Source organism: Gavia stellata, chromosome 20 (genome assembly GCF_030936135.1).
Source record: "Gavia stellata isolate bGavSte3 chromosome 20, bGavSte3.hap2, whole genome shotgun sequence".
Taxonomy (NCBI): Eukaryota; Metazoa; Chordata; class Aves; order Gaviiformes; family Gaviidae; genus Gavia; species Gavia stellata.
Window position 1 is genome coordinate 17,317,481 of NC_082613.1, and position 19,036 is coordinate 17,336,516.

Consider the following 19,036-nt stretch of genomic DNA (forward strand, 5'->3'; position numbering starts at 1 on the left):
TCTCAATCCTGGAAGACTGGAATCTGTCACCTTATTTGATTAGACTACAGCTTAACAGCCGTTGGATTTACACAGAACATCTTCCACTAACAAATCTTAGTTTTCTTCTTTTGCCAAGCCAGACCACATGGGTAGCGAGGGCATGTGCACAACATTAAGAAGTATCAGGTCACCTTTAATGCCTCTAGTGAGAGAAACCCAAAGTGAGAGAGGAACAGGCGTGCTGTCTGGAACTCCTGTGCCGGTGGAGGGGGCTTACACTCCGTGATCGGATCGGGAAAGCTCTTCTTCCGACACTCCTCTTCACTTTTTTGATCTATGGAAGTCTCAAAAATAATCTGCTGGGCCATGCCATTCCTCAGCTTCTCGTGTCGCTCTTCGAGCTGAAAAACAGTGCGTGAAATGCTGATTCCACCAAGATCACTAAGGTCCACTAAGAAAACAGCTCCATCATTTAGGAAAACTGTACGTCACAGGTGCAGCAGCAGCTGCAACTCCACCACCAGCACATTTACTAAAGCACTATCAACAAGACCTTGCCATGTTACAAAGTGAACGTCTAAACACCATGTTTGCATGGGAGAGCTGTTCAAATTCATGTATCCAGTATCAGCTATAGCTTCTCCCTTTTAAGTGAAAAGAACCCGAAACACATTCGGCACTGTGAAACTTCAGAATACTTGAGGCACGCAGCCCTCTCCTCCCCCAGGAGGTCTCAAAAAAAAAAATCACCTTCCATTTCCCCAGAAGGAACACCAAAATTCAAGTCATTGCCTCCTAGCAATACCAGGATATTGGGATCTGTAATAAAACATGTTGAGCAGCGCCTCCCAAAAAACACATCCAAGGCATTGTCACCCTCCTGGAGAAGTGCACAGATTTCATTAGTTTGCAGGGGTTATTATTCCATTAATATGAAATTAGTCAAGCTGAAGAGTAAAACTATTTACAATAAGATATTAGTGTATGATTCATGAACAGAGAAAAAACCCAAGAACAAAACTAAGTCAGAGACGAAGAGTTACTTACTTCCTCATTCACAATTTCATGTAAATCAGGAATGCTCAAGTCAGCTTTCACAAATGGGATCTTGTCCACTTCTTCAGGAAAAGGGCGGTGCTTCACACTGTATTTCAATCCAACATCATTTTTAGGAGCTGGTCGAGGTTCTGGTACAAAAGTCTGACAAAAAAGGGGGATAGTTTTTACATTCAAAGCATCGCACCACTAGACAATACTTTATGATAACAGATGGAAAACGTTCCCTCCCCCCTCACCATCAGAAGTCCACTAATCCATTAGTGAGAGGTATCATTAAAAACACGCGGTAAGTACTTTAAACTAATAGACTTGTATTAAAAATGTGGCTGTACATTTTAAAAGAGACACAGTTCTGCCCATTTTGGTGGCTGCACTCCTGGAACCCATGAACCCTGCTTACCATCTAACCTCTAAGCAGCTGCAAATCCCAATAAAAATGGCAAGCTTAATAAGGCAACATCTTCTTTCCAGCCCATTCTAACTGTACTGAGCAAAAGCTGTACCAACTGTTGGAGAAGCCTCCTTTTTAACCCTGCTATGATGAGCACAAGGCAAGCTGAGAAGTCCTGGAAGAGAACAGCAGCAATGCTGTGGGTCGGGAGCGAGATGCAGTGCATCAAAAGGGCTTGCATAATGTATCGTAACGCAATTTTGACATCGTTACTACATTATGTTCTAAACTATTACTATGTCCTTCAAAACTTGAAGTTACCAATGAAAGGGACAGAAGATCTAGGTACAGGTTTGCAGGTGCATAAGGTCCAAGCAAGACAAACCTTTAATTACATCTTGAGTGCTGCTTTATAAATTTATTTACTACCAATTACACTTCAAAAGGGCAAAACTGTTACAGTTATAGAATGCCTTTAAGTTGGAAGAGTTCCCTTAAAACTGTTAAGGAGGTCAGCAGCCAGGACATGACTGCTCCTTTGGTGTCTTAATGATTCTGCGATTCTGTAGTACACTCGGACTGACACTATTCAGCGAAATGGCTCAGCTTCAGTGACAGCACAGCTCCACCGGCATCATGCGGAGGGGTCTTCCCGAAGGCTGCTTCGCAGAGACCGGATTCATCTAAATGTGAACATGACAGCTGAGACTGACAGGCCCTCATTTCAGCTACATTATTATTTCCTTTATTTTACTGAGGGGCATGTGGAGAGTTTGAAGATTTGGAGAAGTTCAAACAGACAGAAATTTTGATAACAGAAGGACATGCTCCACTAGACAACTGCAGTAAGAGATTTTACTGGAAAATGAGATTGGGGTATTTCTCTTCCACTATTCCTCTCCAGAGCCGTTCCAGAGTTCATCTAGGTTTTTTTTTTTTTTCCCCAAGGCAGATTTACAGCCACCTTTCCAACACTGGGCTTTGTAGCTGAATAGCTGTTCTCTTCAGCATCTCATTCGACACCTCCAGACTTCGCTCGCTCTGCTGCAAGGGCTTTGACCGACATCCTAAAATCAGCACCAACACTCAAGCCTGCACACTAAATACACTGACCATTGCCCCATCACCTCAGAAGATGCTTTCAGAAAAAAAGGGAGAATGCCCCCTCCCCTTAAACAAGTCTAGAAGGCAACAGCACTTTCACAGCCTGTATTTAATATTAATCACAAGTTGTAAAGAGTCACCAGAGATGTGTCACATTACCTACAGCTAAAGGCCCCGTGGCTCAGCCTTAATGTATAATCACCAGCTCTGTGGGGCTGTCTCACATTAGTGGAATTTCTGCTGAACATCTCTAAGTTAAAGATTTCTTTATGGGCTTTGATAGAGACCTTTTGATTTGCTTTAGCTCCTCTTGGTAAAAGACAGAGTTGCTGGGCCCATGCAAATCTTCCAGATGTCCCACGGATCAAAACCGTGACAGAGGGGAAAGAGTCATCTGCAAAGCACATGCATTGAGAGAATAGTACATCATCATAAATTGCAAACAGTTCACTGTGCAATAATTTAACCGGAAAGAAATACAGGCATGATGACAGAGGTTTTGTTTTCAAGGTCAACTCCTCCCTGAAGACAATTCCTGGTGAGGAACAAGCAATCCTCCTCTCTGCAGCAGGGAAGTACTAGACTACTTTGTGTTCCTTTCAGTAATTGCCAGCCGAGTTTCATTATTAAAAGTAACTTTTGCCCAAATTCACGCAGATCATTGTTTCTCTCCAAATTATCTCCAGGAAATGAAAAAAGATTGTCCAGCCACTGCCTGTTTAGGTAAAACAAATGACCGTACTGAGACACAGTTTCCATGTTACTTCCATGACCTTCGGTAAAGGTCCCACACAAATAGCAGCAGTAAGAACAGTGGAAGGACAAGAGATAATGGTCAAACTAAGACAGGGGAAGATTCTGAGTTCACATGGTGGAAAGTTTTTCACCACAAGGAACAGGAACACAGAGAAGCTGTCCTCATAGGTTTTCAAGACCTATTTGGACAGTGTCAGGTTGCATTGTCCTGGTCTGAATTCAGCACTGACCTGGTTCAGAGCAGGAGGCTAGACTGCAGGTTCCCGAGGCACCTTTCAACTTGCACAATGATGGTTTTAACTTTGCAGGGATTTCAGTCTTCCTTTGAGACTTAAGAGGCCACTGATATTAGCCACCTTAGAAGAGGGATCATCATACCTCTATAGCTTTTCTTTTAAAAATTATTTCTATTTATCTTTTGTGCATGTAAACCACAAATTGACACCATCAGGTAACTAGCAGATATATATTCCTTCACCAGTATTTCATGGGAAGTACAGGGTGCAGCACAGCTACATAAGCACACATATAGACACAACCCAAACCAGCTCCCCACCATCACCCACTTCAGTGATCTGCCTCAGAAGGGATCTGACACACTTGTGCATTACTGCAATTAATCTTGTAGTTCAAAGGGGATTTGGAAGCAAGTTACACACAGCAAGAAAAGATAATCTAATCTGAGATTCTGATAGCTTTACAGGATTCCTCAGTAATGCATTTAGCAGAGGCAGAGTAAGGATGAGAATTGCTCAGCCATTCTAGCGTGCGCTAATCCATTCCAGTCAGGAGCACGCTTGCTCAAACACAGACTGTGGGTGGACGTGCGGCAATGGCCCCCAGCACCAGCGCTTTCTGCAACATCTATTTCGTGATTCTCAATGAGTTGGAGCACTCTGGACCACAACTCAAAATAACAACTTCTCTTAGCCAGTTCATGAAGTTCTGTGCAATCTCTGTTTTCAAGACTAGCATCTAGACTCCATTCTGTCCATAGACGAGGAAAATATATCTGTGGCAGAGCAGCAGACCTAACACGCATTAGTCTTAAACTGAGGTAGCATATAAGAGAATTTTCATCTATTCTGTTAGGTAATGCCATGACACATGAAGACTTACAGGGGGATCAGTTATTCAGTTCAAAGCATCATGGAATTTAATACCAGCTTTATTTAATATAAACTCTTGTTGGTCAAAGCATATGAGGCTGAAACGAGTTAGATTCAGCTGTGAAAGCTAATGCCCTGTGATAGATCTCTGTTATAGTAGGTGTCACTGATGGAACAGGATGGTACAGGGGAAAGTTGTAACAGCTCCTGAGCAACTAAAACCATTTGAGCTGAAAGCACCCACAGAAATATTTAGTAACAGGAGACCTAAAGCAAGCAGAAGCCACTGTGCAAGCATAAAGGTCTCACATCAACCATTTGTTGAGCACTTATCCCTATCAAGCCCCCTATACTCTTTATATTCTCATTCTGTTACGAAGAAGAATGTGTTCAAAATATAATGCTATTGCTTTTGCCCATCAGCAGTAACTTAGATGGCAGTCATAGCTGCAAATAGCTGCAGATAGCTGCAAATAGCTGCTCTAACTGGGTGAAAGACACAGACAACTGCATGAACAATATGGATGGGCTTGTACACGTTTGACTATCAGTGGCATTAAAGTTATTCCCACCACTTCATCCCAGAACAACACGCTGCTCAATCGCACGCCCACAGAACAGGTAAGCCCCTGAAACGTGAAAGACACTTGATGAAGCGCCTTTGTTTTGCAGCCTCCTACAGAGAGCTTTAACCAGAGGAAGAAGGAAACGGGAAGTATGAACTTACTCTGTTCGTTCCCTAAAGGCTGCTCCAACATCGCCAGGATAACACTATTATCCAAAACGAAGTAACGGAAGCTATGCTTATTTATGGTAGGCAGACGAGAATATTTAATTAATGTGGTTTCATTCACCAAGCTGCAAGGAGAAGCAGGGCCACTGGGAGAAGGAAATGCTCCAAGTAACTGCATAATACTGCAAGTGAGAAAAAAGTAAAGAGTTATGACAGATTAAGATGAACTGTTCCACCCAAGCACAGACCTTCACTCATATTCTTCATTGGTATCTTGACATAGTAGTCACCCTATCAGGGCAAACCTGCCCTCTCCCAGCAGCTTGTTTTAGAAAAGAACCAGTAACTTCAGAAAAACATACATGAAAACCTACAAAGAAGGGTACTCTGCCTACAGAATGAGTTTCTTTATAACCTAGGTAATAAATATATTAAGATATGCTTTAAAGCACAAAAATCTGTATCCTTCCACAGCTTATATTCATTTTTATAAGAAGATTATGCATAACTGGAGATAATCATCTATACTTTAGCCCACTCTTATATCAAGAAGCAAGGCAGACATGGTAGATGCACTAGTTATGACCGTCTTTGCTTTCTTCAAGTACAGATGACATTAACTCAAAACCCTTTAAGAAAGACCCAGGATCACGCAAGCATGACCACCACAGATGGTAACCTTTCCTGGGAGAAAGGCTCCAGGTGTGGTCCAACACAGCCTACCTCCTTGGAGCCACAGCGTTGGGAGGCTCCTAGAAGTACAAATTTACATCATCTGAAGTTGTACAGGATCTACCTAATACTATTAGAAATGGAAAATTTCTATGGCAAGAACCAATAATGAGAGTTGTTCAGGGTCAGATTGAAGATCATATGATCTAACTCAGGACTTTACTCTTAACACCACCACCCAAACCAAAAGTAAGTTGACTGAAGTCCTCCCCACACACTTTTCCACTTCACTCTGAGAACAGGTAGTTTCGTTTCTCTAAGAGAGGCACTTTTCGGCAACAATAAAGGTTTGTCCACAAGTTCCAATGAGTAGTTGTTTTTACCTTGGAAATTACACAGTTGTTTCTACTAACAGTAAAGTTTATAACAATTTTCTTGCAAAACAGAGCAAAAAAGAAAGCAGCTATTGCCTTTTGCAAAACATATTTATCTTACCCATCCTCAACCCGCCCTGTCTACCTTCATGCTGTTCATCCAGTAAAACAGTGCTTTTCAACTTCTCTGAAGCAAGTCTCAATTTTCCTCTCTGTGCTTCCCCTCCCCAACCTACACATTATCTGTTACTGCATTTCCAGCGGAACCTCTCCAATCTATTAAGCAAGCCCAATGCTGTGGGCAGGATAACATCCCATCCTGCGCCAGCTTACATCTGCTGCACGTGCCACTCCCCGCTGCAGTACACATGAGACAGTGTCTATCAGTTTCCCAGTCAGTGTGGGGATGGCAGATCTTGTCAGGCTGAGGAGAAGGAGAAGGGGGAATGGAAAGACAGGATCACTAGGTTAAGCAGGAGATAGAGGGAACTGCTGTCTGCAGAGAGGACTGGCCAAGAACAGAACACCAAGGGCTGCAGGAGGGCTTGGGTTTTGCTCTCCAAGGAAGAGAACAGGCAGGAGGGGAAGACAGCAATCACAGGGACCTTTTTTCTGTTGAATACCTGTATGGGAGGGGGAAGACAGCTAAGGCAGAGCACATGACAACCCTGCCCAGAAAACAAAACAGAGGGAGCTTCTGGCTGACTTTTCAAATACTCTTGCCACATCACAGAGATCTCACCAGCTGGGAACTAATTAAAACACTCTCAGACAAGGCAATGCTAAATGTGCTCTGACAAATTACATACCATGTTAGCGTAGCTTCAGCAGCATCCTTCACTCTCATGGACGCAGGGTTTGGCTCCTTATCTCCTTTGTACTTGACCTCTTGTTCACTGTTTTTGGATTTACTTCCCGAAATGCCCAGCTCCACAATCTCCAGTACCTCTTTTAAACAATCCTAAAACACAAGAGGAAACGCCTCAAAGCAGAAGGCCTCTGATAAATGCCTCCAAGACCTCAGTGAAACTGTGATATACCATTGATTAGAATAATCTTCTGCCTTATTTTAACAGCGTTGGAATCACATTGGCTATAGAGATGGTATTTTCTCCATCTATAGATGTCTACTTACGTGTGTACTCTAACGGTAGGAAGTGCTCTGAATGCACATATACACACAATGTATTCCATTACATATGTACAAAATTGCCAAGAGGACTACTAAGAGTGCAACTGAAAAATGTAAACATATTTAAAGATATAATAAATGCATTTCTGAGGCTCTCTGCAGAACTTTTAATTAAGGTCTAAGCACATTAAGAATGAACTCATCAGGAAAATTGCATGAAATCCTTTTCCAAATCTTTCAATTGCCAACAGCTTTCGTAAGTAAAATATATCATGGTATCTTCTAATTCATCAAGAGAACAATTACAATAGCCAAAAAGTACACAGCAAAGCTTCAACAAATCTATTACAGGAGAGGCCAACACTCAGTAGAACCGCAGGGATGACTCACAAGTGTTGCTCATTACAAAATTATTTGCTGAAAATACTTGGATTGCTACAACAAAAGGTTCAAATCTCATGGCTTGAGCTATAGAATAGCAAGGAAAGCATTCTCATGAATAAATAACTGGCTGAAATGTGAACACAAGCAAGCGGTCGGTTTTTGCCACCAGAGACCAGGCAGGGTTCTATGCCTTGGCCGGTGTCCTTCCTTATATGCATAACTGTTGTAGAAGAAGAGGTGAATAGGAAGATTAAAGTTTTCTGACAGAGCAAAATTAACTAGCATCGAGATGCAAAGACTGGCCATAAAGAATTACAGAAGGCGTTACTGTGTTGGCTAGTAAAATAGCAGGTGAAATTCAAAGCAAATAAGGTGAGGCACCTGGAAAATTGCAATTCTAATACTTGCAAATGCAATGAAAGGTTCCCATCCAACTATCATGACTCAGGAATGAGCTACTAAGTGGCCAGTATATACTACACGCAGTATGTAACACTGCTGTGATAATTATAATAAAAGAACCACCTAACGAAAGGAAATAAAACATTATGCAACTGAATAAACCCATGCTGTGCCACATCCAGGGAAACCATCCTGTCCTAGTTACCTACTGCCATGCCACTATCCCAAAGTACATGCCAAAAGCATCTTTACTTAAAGTCCTGCTTATGGGGTTTCAGTTCTCATTTTTTTAATATACATATTTTTATATATTCTATAGCATATATAAACAAAATAAAGATATAAAAATATATTTTCTATATAAAACTATATTAAAATATTACATAATACATATATTAAGATATGTTTATATATAAAAATATAGAAAGATCATCAAGCTGTCTCTGCAAGGAGACCAACAATGAAAATACACACTCAAAGCTTCTTTAAATTTTTTTTGTTGTTTTTACACAGCAGGGCAGAAGGCTGTTGGAAACATGCATCTTTCATTTCCTGCTCTTTTCAAGCTTCCCAAGCAAATTCCATCTTGGATTGAGCTATGCCTTGCTCAGTTTCTAGAAAACTGGTTTCTTGGTGAAACAAATTATGATTATCAATATTAGCATCACAGGAATTCCATTAAATCTAGAAGATGCTTTAGTCAGGTAGGAGGTGAGAAATGAGAAAGGACATGGCTTTTGGTGAGGTTTATCTGCAGCAGGTAGCTGTGCTATTTCTCTTTCAGTTTCTGTTTTTTCAGGTTTTCTTTTCTTCTCTCTTTTTCCAGTTTCACAAAGCAAGAAGAAAGATCAGACATTCTTAGAAATATGGAAGGTAATTTTAAAGCCAAAATCATTCTTGGTGAATAAAGAGCAGAAATCAAAATTCAAAACTATTTTGCACAGCAACTAGTTTTGACATTCCTGGTATACTTTTGAAAACTAAGAAAACCACATTAAAGTATCAAGAACAGAGAGGTTGGGCACAAAAGGCATTACAACTTGGAGCGCTCAAAATATATTCACCAGAGACTCTTACCTTCTCATCCAGCATGTCAGGGTGCTCAGTGAGCCAGACGCAGAGGCACTGGAAAGCTGCAACTATCATGGAGTGAAGGTCGCGGGAGTGGAGCGGGGCTGGGCGGCTGCACTGGTACACTATGTAGCTGCACACTGAGCTAATAGCTCTCTTCCGATCAGAGGAATCGACCACCACTTTCACCTGTGTGAAGCAAGCAGGAGAGGATGAGAATTCCTCCACAAAAATCTTTCCAAGAAGAAATAGTTTTTAAAAGCATTTTCAAATCCAGTTGTAAGAAATAGGAATAAATGGTTGAGCTCTTTTATGATTACGGCTTAAAAGCTATGGGTAAAAATATTTACTAGTGATGGATAGTGAAACTTAAAGAAAGAAACGCTGCACTGAGGTGCCACCACACTGCACGGCTTGGTTTCCAAGAGCAAGAGTGGTACCAACATGGTTTGATACAAAAATAATTGCAAGCTGAATAAATGAGTATTTGCAACTTATTTTCAGCAAATACCTCTCTCCTTCAGCTATTGCAACCCATTCTGTCTCCGAGAACTCACTCACTGCCAAGTCTCCCTTCCACGGGGCTTCATTCTGCTCACGTAACTCCACTAGGCATGTTTTGTCAGCACAGTAACTTTCACCAGTGAAAAAGGGACAGAAAACCCATCCTCAGACAAGCAGCTTGGCAAAAAACCCATAACCACCCCCCTGAACTCATTGCAAATACCCCTCAGCTTCTCTCCCAACTCAGGGCTTGAGGGAGCAAGGCTCCAGACCGGAGGGTTAGTGAAGAGCCTTGTACACTGAGGCATGAGGATCTGTATTATAAAACTAACTAAAAAACCTGAATTTCTCTTCTTTTTTCTTCCCAACCTGTTACTTGGCACAGGAACAGTCAGTTAGAGCTGGATTTTTCTGCTCTGTAGCATTTGACCATTCCATAGAAAGTTTTACTCTTTAAGGTGCACCCTTATCCAAGCAGGAAGGTGGATGGTCTTGCTGGTGACAACACCGGAGCCAGGCAGCTGTACTCCGAAGCGGAGGGTGACAGTTCAGAGCCCTAGGAAGAAGGCAGCATTTCCTTCAGAAGTGTAAGATCTATGGCAAAGAGAGTCCCCTCAAGATGAGCTTAAGAAAAGCAGGTTGGTGAAGCAGCACTCTTGCAGGAAACAGGATTTTTGAATTGATCAAGTCCCACCAATAACCTGGTGCTGAACAGTCACAAGACAGGGCAGCCCCCAACCTGAAAAGGGCTTTGGGAATTGTCACATCCGAAGGCACAAGGAGAACCGGTTCTCCATTCTGCAGTTCGAGGCGATCTCTTCTTATACCCTCTTTGTTACAAAGGGGAAAGGCATCCAAGATACCCCAGAGGAAGAATTACTTCAGTTGCATGGGAATTATAAAAAGATCACAAAATTTAATATTAACCTGGGTAGGCATTTGAAAAGGTAATATATTTTCATATTCCCATCTCATTGCGAGCCAAGAAAAAAAAATGGCTTAACCACACAAGCTGCAGGAACCCCTGGTTCTGAATGACGCTCTGTAAGACCCAATAACCATATATTAATTCATTGCGGAACACTTTCAAATGCATCCTTCAGCTCATGCTGCTGCAGTAATAAAATAAGCACCCAGTCCAACATGCCTCAGTGCTGACTCCACACTTTAAAAAATGCCCGAGACACGCGTATTTCAAAGAGGTCTGTTGAGTTCCTGGGGGAATATGACAGAAAATGCTGAATTGTCACACCAGGTCATCGCAGCTGCTGTAAATACGCTGGACTTTTGCTTAACAACTGTCATGAAGTCCAGCTTGGGGACAAGAGCCCTCAAGCAGAATAGGGCATTTTACTTCTCAACAAAACAAAGCCACCCCCCCGCACAGCAGCTTTAGTTCACTTATTTAATGATGAACCAAGGAACTGCGTGCAGATAAAGCTTTGAAGAAGGTGACACCTTCATATTAGAAATACACTATTATTTTCTAAGCTCAGAAAAGTATTTCCAAGATGAGATGGAAGGGGAAAAGCAGATACAACATTTACAAAAAGGGCAATTAAGTTCACAGAATCACTAAGGTTGGAAAAGACCTGTAAGAACATCAAGTCCAACCATCAGCCAACCCCACCATGCCCATTAAACCATGTCCCACAATGCCTCGTCCACACGTTCCTTGAACACCTCCAGGGATGGTGACTCCACCACTTCCCTGGGCAGCCTGTTCCAGTGCTTCACCACTCTCAGGAAAGGCATTTTTCCTAATATCCAGCCTGAACCTCCCCTGGCGCAACTTGAGGCCATTTCCTCTTATCCTGTCACTTGTCACTTGGGAGAAGAGACCAACACCCACCTCACCACAACCCCCTTTCAGGGAGTTGTAGAGAGCGATGAGGTCTCCCCTCAGCCTCCTCTTCTCCAGACTGAACAACCCCAGCTCCCTCAGCCGCTCCTCATCAGACTTGTGCTCCAGACCCCTCACCAGCTCCGTCGCCCTTCTCTGGACACGCTCCAGCACCTCAATGTCCTTCTTGGAGTGAGGGGCCCAACACTGAACACAGCATTCGAGGTGCGGCCTCACCAGCGCCGAGTACAGGGGCACGATCACCTCCCTACTCCCGCTGCCCACACCATTTCTGATACAGGCCAGGATGGCGTTGGCCTTCTTGGCCACCTGGGCACACTGCTGGCTCATATTCAGTCGGCTGTCGACCCACACCCCCAGGTCCTTTTCTGCAGGGCAGCTTTCCAGCCACTCGTCCCCAAGCCTGTAGCGTTGCCTGGGGTTGTTGTGACCCAAGTGCAGGACCCGGCACTTGGCCTTGTTGAACCTCAGTTGTTTAATACCCTGACATATTTACAATCTGCCAACTAACAGCAACAAAACCCCAAAGTCTGGTTACACAGTGAACAGACAGGCCAGCTACACAACCAAGCAAAGCTATGATAAATGGTTCACAGTGGGGTTGAAAATTAATGGCCCAAGCCCCTACACTGCCACTGGAAGCTTAGTGGCAAGTTTTTCCTCAACTGTGTAACCTAATATGGCAGGTCCATCCCCTGTAGTGTAAGAAACAAAAAAACCAAAAACCAGACAGACGTGGAAATCCATGAGAAAGGTTAGGAGCCATCCTGGTAGCTCAACAAAGCCAGCCAGAATTGTACAGTAGAGCCCTGTGTATCTGACATGCCACCCTGAGCTTCACGTTCAGCCAACTGGCGTTTACAGGGCACATGTCATTTGTGCCACAGAGCATTTACATTAGGAGGAGATGAAGTACAGTAGTACTGGTTTTTTCTCATGTCCAAACAGAACGTTAGCTGACAAACTCAGAGACATCTGTTTGGTGGCATGACTTTCACCTGAACAGGACTATAATCACCCTCTGAGAAGGGGCCAGAGCACATAAAACTTGACCTCTCACCTTTGCCAGTCCAGACAGAAGCTCCAGTGCAGCCAGAGAGATACTCATGTCCTGCCTCCACTGCGAGTTGAGCCTTTGGGTTACCAGGTGAATACTGCGTATCAGTAGTCCAGCAGCTGTATCTGTGTTAAGAGCTAGGATATAACCCCAATACCACATACCACAGGGAGGGAAAATAACTAAGCATTAGTGACAATAAGCAAAGCACAGGCACAAGCCAAAGCAGCCACAATACACACATAAAATAAAATTCTACACAACCCAGAATCTAGAAATTGGGTTGGTCACTTTTGCACAGGCTAACTCCCTTAGATACACCACCAGACATTATATAAACACATTCAGACCAGCTTATCTCAACTTTCATTTTTTAAAAAAAGACATTTTGGACCATCCCAGCACTCTGATGAATTTCAGCAGCAGAACAGCTAGCTTCAGGTTTTGCTACTGTTTGCTGTTGTACTTAAATTGCTGTGATGTCTTGTAGTCTCAGAAAATCTTAGGCATTGGTAATGTACATTAGACATTAGCACTTGTATATTTAGGCACCAGTAATGATCGAAAAGTGCATGTAACTTCAGATATCTATGCCTGAAGTTACCCATTCTTTCTATACCTAGTGTTTATCAAAAGTTGTACTAGTTAGATAAATGTAGATAATGAAAGAATCAGTCCTTGAGAAAAAAAATGCTATTTCTGTACCTTTAGCTCCCCTGAACCTCTAGCTCAAAATTAAAAATAGAAAATGTTTTTAGTATCAGTTGTTCTCATTTCAAAATGTTAGAAACATAAATACTATACGTACTTGTTTTAACTGAAGTAGTCAAATTAATTTCAGTAACAAAAACTGCTAAATGACTCATCATAAAGAGACACAAGAACTATGACAGATAAGGTATATCCTTCCCAAAACTTAAATCATCATATTTAACACTCAAGAGCTACGTACAATGTTACACTAGCGGCAGATTCAAGCATCTGCTGCAGTTAAACACTAAAAATAGACCATCTTGTTTTCAATTTTCTCTTGTTTGAAGCATCCAGCAGAAACACAGAAATTTTCATAAATTTCTTACAACCTTACCTTCTGTGCATAGGAAATTTTAAAAATCCAATAAAATGAATATATTACAAAAGTATCTTTCAGGTTATGTCATGGTTTAAAGACTCAATAAGTCAAATATTTAAAAGATTTTTTTTAACCTTAAAAATGGGTATTTTTACAAGCACTTGTCAATGAAAACCCATACAAATTAAACACACAATTCAAATGGTGTTCAAAAACTAGCACTTCAATGATTTCAAACTAACATATCCAGTAAGGAAAGCACCAACATGTTTATATGAATCCCTAGAACATACTAAAGTCTTTCCTGCTAATCTCCCTCCTCTCCTTAGTTATAGGACTAAAGAAAAAAACCGAAACATTTTTGGTTGGTGAGAGCAGAGTTGTCAGCCTAGGCTACAATATAATAAAGGTGATCTGTTCTCACATTTACTTGCTCAACATCAGTTAAACTGATGAAGACCAAAGGAGCAAATGAAATTCCAGGATCGACATTCGGCCAGCTTACCACACACAGATTTAGAAGAACACGGATTTTATTACCAAGATACAAAAATGCACAGTACAAGACATAGCAAACTGAAGTTAATTACCAAATTCTCTTGTTATAACAAATGACACATCACAAGCTTCTGCTTACTTGTTATATAAAAACAGGAGTCCCTCAAATGGTCTTTAAATACAGTTTAAGAAAAGGGGCTGCAAAAGTCAGGTAAGCATTTGGAATGCTACCAAAATAAATGAAACCATTAATTTGCACTTGGTGTACATTTATCCCATTACTGTTCATGAAAACAAAGTGTCTTGAAAACATTAGTTAAAGTAAAGCAGTTTGCAAACACTTTTTTCATAAGCTTTTACATTCTTATTTTTAAAACGTTAACAGAGTCCTTTAGTAGGATTAAAAAACTACCACCTAGAAGGCACATATGAGCACAAACTGGCAATAAACAAAGGGGCTGTCCTCCCTGGGTTCAAAACACTCATGCACATTAATGTATTAGCCAGAACTAGGAACAGAAAACACCAAAAAACATCACCCTGGCATATAATGAGAGAGGTTTGGTTTTTTTTTTTTTTTTTTTTTCAAAAGAGCTATCCTTACCATAATCCCTCAGAAGGGCTTGTGCTGGTCTCTCACTGTCCGGTGTTGTGGGCTCCGTACTGCCACCACTTGCAGTGCTAATGCCACTGTTAGTGCGACTGTGGCTTTTGAAGAGGTTATTTTCACCACCGTTCTGCAAATTGAAAGTCAGTTTTGAGCAACGAGAAGATTTTTCTGAGTAGAGTTCCCTATGGCAGAGGATGCTCTCAGATACAATGCAGAAAAAAAGATGATCAAACCTCGAGATGCTAACTGAGCACCTTACAACAGCAGACAAAATGAGTAATGCACTCTTTCTGAAGTGGTAACTTCACAAACAAAAAACACTTACCGTTTCCATCTGACAGCCAATGGCTTCTAACAGTGCTGAATCTTGGACAATATTTAACATTGCACCTGAAGAATCAGATATAAGAAGGTAAGTAAAGACCGCAGTAGAATATTCACTGCTAAATTCACAGAGAAGCACTGAAGGTCTAACATACAGAATCGCTGTCCTGTTTTATAAAAACTCTTATAAAGAGGTCTATAAAACACAGGATTTGCTTCAGGCTTAGCCATTTGAAGCAGATGAGAGCTGAGACAGAGAGTGCTTTCAGCTATTTTAAAAATGCTTTGAACGTAGGTTTTTCAAATTCCTCAGTTCAGAAGGATTTTGGTTTCACAGAAGGGCTGGAATCGTTCCTTGTCTCCCATCAGATTGTGCTCATTTAAAAACTCAGGTTACATTTAAGGATATCTACTGATTCTGTGAATAAAATAACAGTATTTGTTAGGTAACTGAGAGAGTTGAAATGAGCTGCATAGTCCAAAGCCACCTCAAGGGTTATACAGTGCTGGCCTGGGCTACGTTCTTGCCTGGCACAAAGAGGCTCCCGTCCCCAGTTTGGCCATCAGGAGCCAAAAGGTAGCTGGTAACCAGCAAACAAAAATGTGTTTGCAAGTCTTAATGAACTCCCCATACATACAGCAACCTGCTGGAAAGTGAATAATGTCTGGTCCGTTCAGCAACCCTTAAGACATCAGCGCAAGGGACCACGCTTGTTCTCATGCTGATCTGTGACCAGTGAAATGAACCCCCAAACCACCCTAACATAAGGTTTATTTTTAAAGACATTTCTGCCCCTGCCCCACAAAAAAATAAATTAAAAAAATAATCAAGGCTAATATTTGCATCATTGATAATCTGTGGGTCTGCAGAGCAAATTAAAAATTGCTTTCATTTCAATTTGGCTAAAACAAACCAATTTCCTAAATCAGGAGGCCAGTTCATAATCTGGGGTGGGATACGCTGAAATTCTCTCTAGGTAGACATCATCCTCAGCCTCTCACTTTCTGTGCTTTGTCTTCCATCAGTGCCCAAAATACTGTCTTGAAAAATCTGAAGCTCTAAGCGCAGGGGTAGCCAACCCTACCGCACCCAAACGAGCCAGCAGGTAGTTCCCTCTCCCACCTTGAGAGAGACAGAACTACACACAAGTCTAAAGACACTTAATTAAAATTGCCGACGCACTCTGGGTGCCTTCGGTAAACTCGGGTGAACAGTCCGTACCTGCTCGGCAGCATCACCCCCAGGCGACGAGGAAAGCAGCAGTAAGGACACAGACCTGCAACAGGCCAACGCTGACACACTTGAGGGCATCAATTTTAATTTTCTGCCCTGCCCCCAGCAATGACTGTTTGGGAAAACACCACTTGCTATACGAAGGGAAACGGACCACTCGCTGCCAGACATTCACTGAGTAGCTGGAAACAAACACTGATGTTGTGGAGAAGCTGGTGGTACACGTGAGAATCTCTGGCTAAACCGGAGATTCATGAATCCTCTCCAACCAAAGCCAGCAGGAAATAACTCCACGTACGGAAAGAGGAGTTTAACCACAGGAATACAGGGGAGATGGACTGGTATGGACTATTATGGAAACAGGAATGGTAAAAACCCATTCAAGGCAGAGCATCTATCCAGCCAGATGCAAACACCAACTCTCAGGGGAGGGGTACAGGAAGGCACGGGTAGGATTTAACAGAGCATGACCCTGCAGTGCCGGAGGTGGAGCAACCCTCTGCGCACCGATGCTCTGCGGATCTCACTTGGAGGGTCGCTTCGAAACCATAAATATCCTCATCCCTTCACCAGCACTGGTTGCAAATCATTCTTCCAAATTTTTCTCCTCTAGCCTTCCACTTGTAAAGAAACTATTTCAACCAAGGAAACTTTCCGAAAGACTTTGGAGACTGGATTTGCCTCCCTTCACTTCACTGCTTATGCCATTTTCTTGCCCGCCCCTATTAACCAGGTAGGCTCCCTGTTTCCCAGAACAAGGCAGACACCTCCCGCCACAGTCCAAGTCTGCTTCCTTTTTAAAGTGGGATTGTAATTATTGAAGGGCAAGAACACCATAATGTGGAAAAAGGCACTTCTAAAGAGAGAAAAATAAGGGGGGGGTGGAGAATAAAAGGCAAGTACATTTTTTACTTGCCTGAAAATATATTTAAATTGACAGATTATGCACTATTCAAGTTTTCAGCTTCTACTTACTTTCTGAGTATTCAGAATAATATTAATACACTCATTACCTCCAAAAACAGTTTGTTGCCAAACTACGATGCATCTCCAGACTCTATTCCAAAGCTTTTGTCTGAGGATTCACACAGTGCTAAACTCATGTCATCTGTATTTTGCCAGTGCAAAACACCACCGGTCACCCAGTGTTTTAATTTGTTTCTAGGCTCAATCATGCCAAAAACTAAAATGTTCCCCGTAACTCATTTGTCAAGAGTCCTTCCCAATATCAAAACAACATTTTTCCTATTTCTATTCCTAGTTATGACTGACTTTTCCTGCTAGAATGTGCTTTACTTCCGCCTCTACAAGTACTATTCCGTATCTGTGAAAAGAGAGATTACTTTAACAAAGATGTGAGGCTTTTCAAGATATTTTCATAGTATGAGGGAGGTAATACAGATGACAACCTGCCAAGAATTTAATCTTTTTTCTTGCAAAGCAACACATTATAATAGCCCATATTATTCCAGGACAGATGAAGACAGACACTTCTATAACACAGTTAATAAATAAAAAAGTTGAAATAACCTAGTATCATTTGAGTGTTGTTGGGATCTGTTTCCGTTTGCAAAGCTCCTATAAGTATATTCACAAGCCTCAGCTTCAAGGAAAGGAAGGTTACTGGCTTATCATACGTTGAGCTGTCATCATTGCTGAATTTCCCTTCCAGGACAACCTGAAGGAAAAATACATTTGTTTCAGTATCAGTTAGAGATCACACCAGCGTGTCATTGGTTTCGAAAGTCACTGTCCACAGCACACATTGCTATGACAACTTGTAATACGGTCTTACTCTTACAGCAAGTGTGGAATGGTTTCAGTGCTAAACAGAACACCAAATACAACCCACGAGTCATCCAAATCCCACCCCAAAACAACCAGGAGAACAAAAACGGAAATGCAAAACAAAGTGGTAAGTTTACTACCTCAGACTTTATGGTTCCAAAATGATGCGGGAGAGGCAACAGAGACAGCAAGATGTTAATCGAAGCTCTTCTTAGCTCTGTGGGGTTTACATAGATTTTAAACTTTGAGAGTTCTCTGCAAATCAAAGCATCATACAATTAATCAACTTTTCACAGGAATCTGGAGCCACATTTAATTAAGCTAAAATTAAATACACAGCCACCCAGAGGTCTTAAACAATTTACAGTACACAATGTAGATATTTCTTTCTAGGCTCAGGATGCTTTTTTCTTTTTTTTTTTTTCTTTTTTAAACAGCAGCAATAACACAACAAATTCATGCAGGAACCATCACTTGCTAAGGATTCTGTACCCCGTATAAAAGCAACGAGCTGATGATGCAGTACACTGCATCTTCAAGGCAGGAAGTTTCGGCCACGAGCCTCTACCGGCTTATTACAACTCAAACCCACCCAGGATTATCAGAGATCCGCAGAATATGCTCATGCGCATATTGCGTAAAACAAGCTGCTTAGCGAATAGATCATCTTTTTTCAGTAGCCACCAGCAAATTCTTCTACTTATAAGACCTATCCAAAAGAAGCAGTGGTTCAGGTTTAAGCCCAGAAGATAAATAATATTTTATGCATAACTTCAAAATGAAATGCCGTACCAAGATTAAAACATATGTTGAAGAAGGTGTGCACAGAATAGTATTAAATTACTTAGCAAAACATCCAGAAATCTATAAAGCTCTGACAAGTGAGGTTGTATCTTCTGGTTTAAGAACTGACTCC

General features: G+C 41.7%; 1 protein-coding gene across 2 annotated transcripts in view; it reads right to left on the reverse strand.

Annotated features, from left to right (window-relative positions):
• The window catches only part of RALGAPB (Ral GTPase activating protein non-catalytic subunit beta), a 58,316-nt gene that overhangs the window by 15,475 nt on the left and 23,805 nt on the right, over nucleotides 1-19,036 (reverse strand). Inside the window, exons 11-21 of one of the 2 annotated variants that reach the window (XM_059827114.1) lie at nucleotides 18,261-18,375; nucleotides 17,863-18,010; nucleotides 15,100-15,164; nucleotides 14,769-14,901; nucleotides 12,598-12,719; nucleotides 9,176-9,358; nucleotides 6,990-7,141; nucleotides 5,129-5,316; nucleotides 2,824-2,930; nucleotides 1,030-1,182; nucleotides 174-383 (exon numbers count right to left, since the gene is read on the reverse strand). In XM_059827114.1, coding sequence (XP_059683097.1) covers nucleotides 174-383; nucleotides 1,030-1,182; nucleotides 2,824-2,930; nucleotides 5,129-5,316; nucleotides 6,990-7,141; nucleotides 9,176-9,358; nucleotides 12,598-12,719; nucleotides 14,769-14,901; nucleotides 15,100-15,164; nucleotides 17,863-18,010; nucleotides 18,261-18,375 — 1,576 coding nt within the window. Of the gene's footprint in view, nucleotides 1-173; nucleotides 384-1,029; nucleotides 1,183-2,823; nucleotides 2,931-5,128; nucleotides 5,317-6,989; nucleotides 7,142-9,175; nucleotides 9,359-12,597; nucleotides 12,732-14,768; nucleotides 14,902-15,099; nucleotides 15,165-17,862; nucleotides 18,011-18,260; nucleotides 18,376-19,036 lie in introns of both variants that reach the window. The other variant, XM_059827113.1, reaches the window with a different exon arrangement.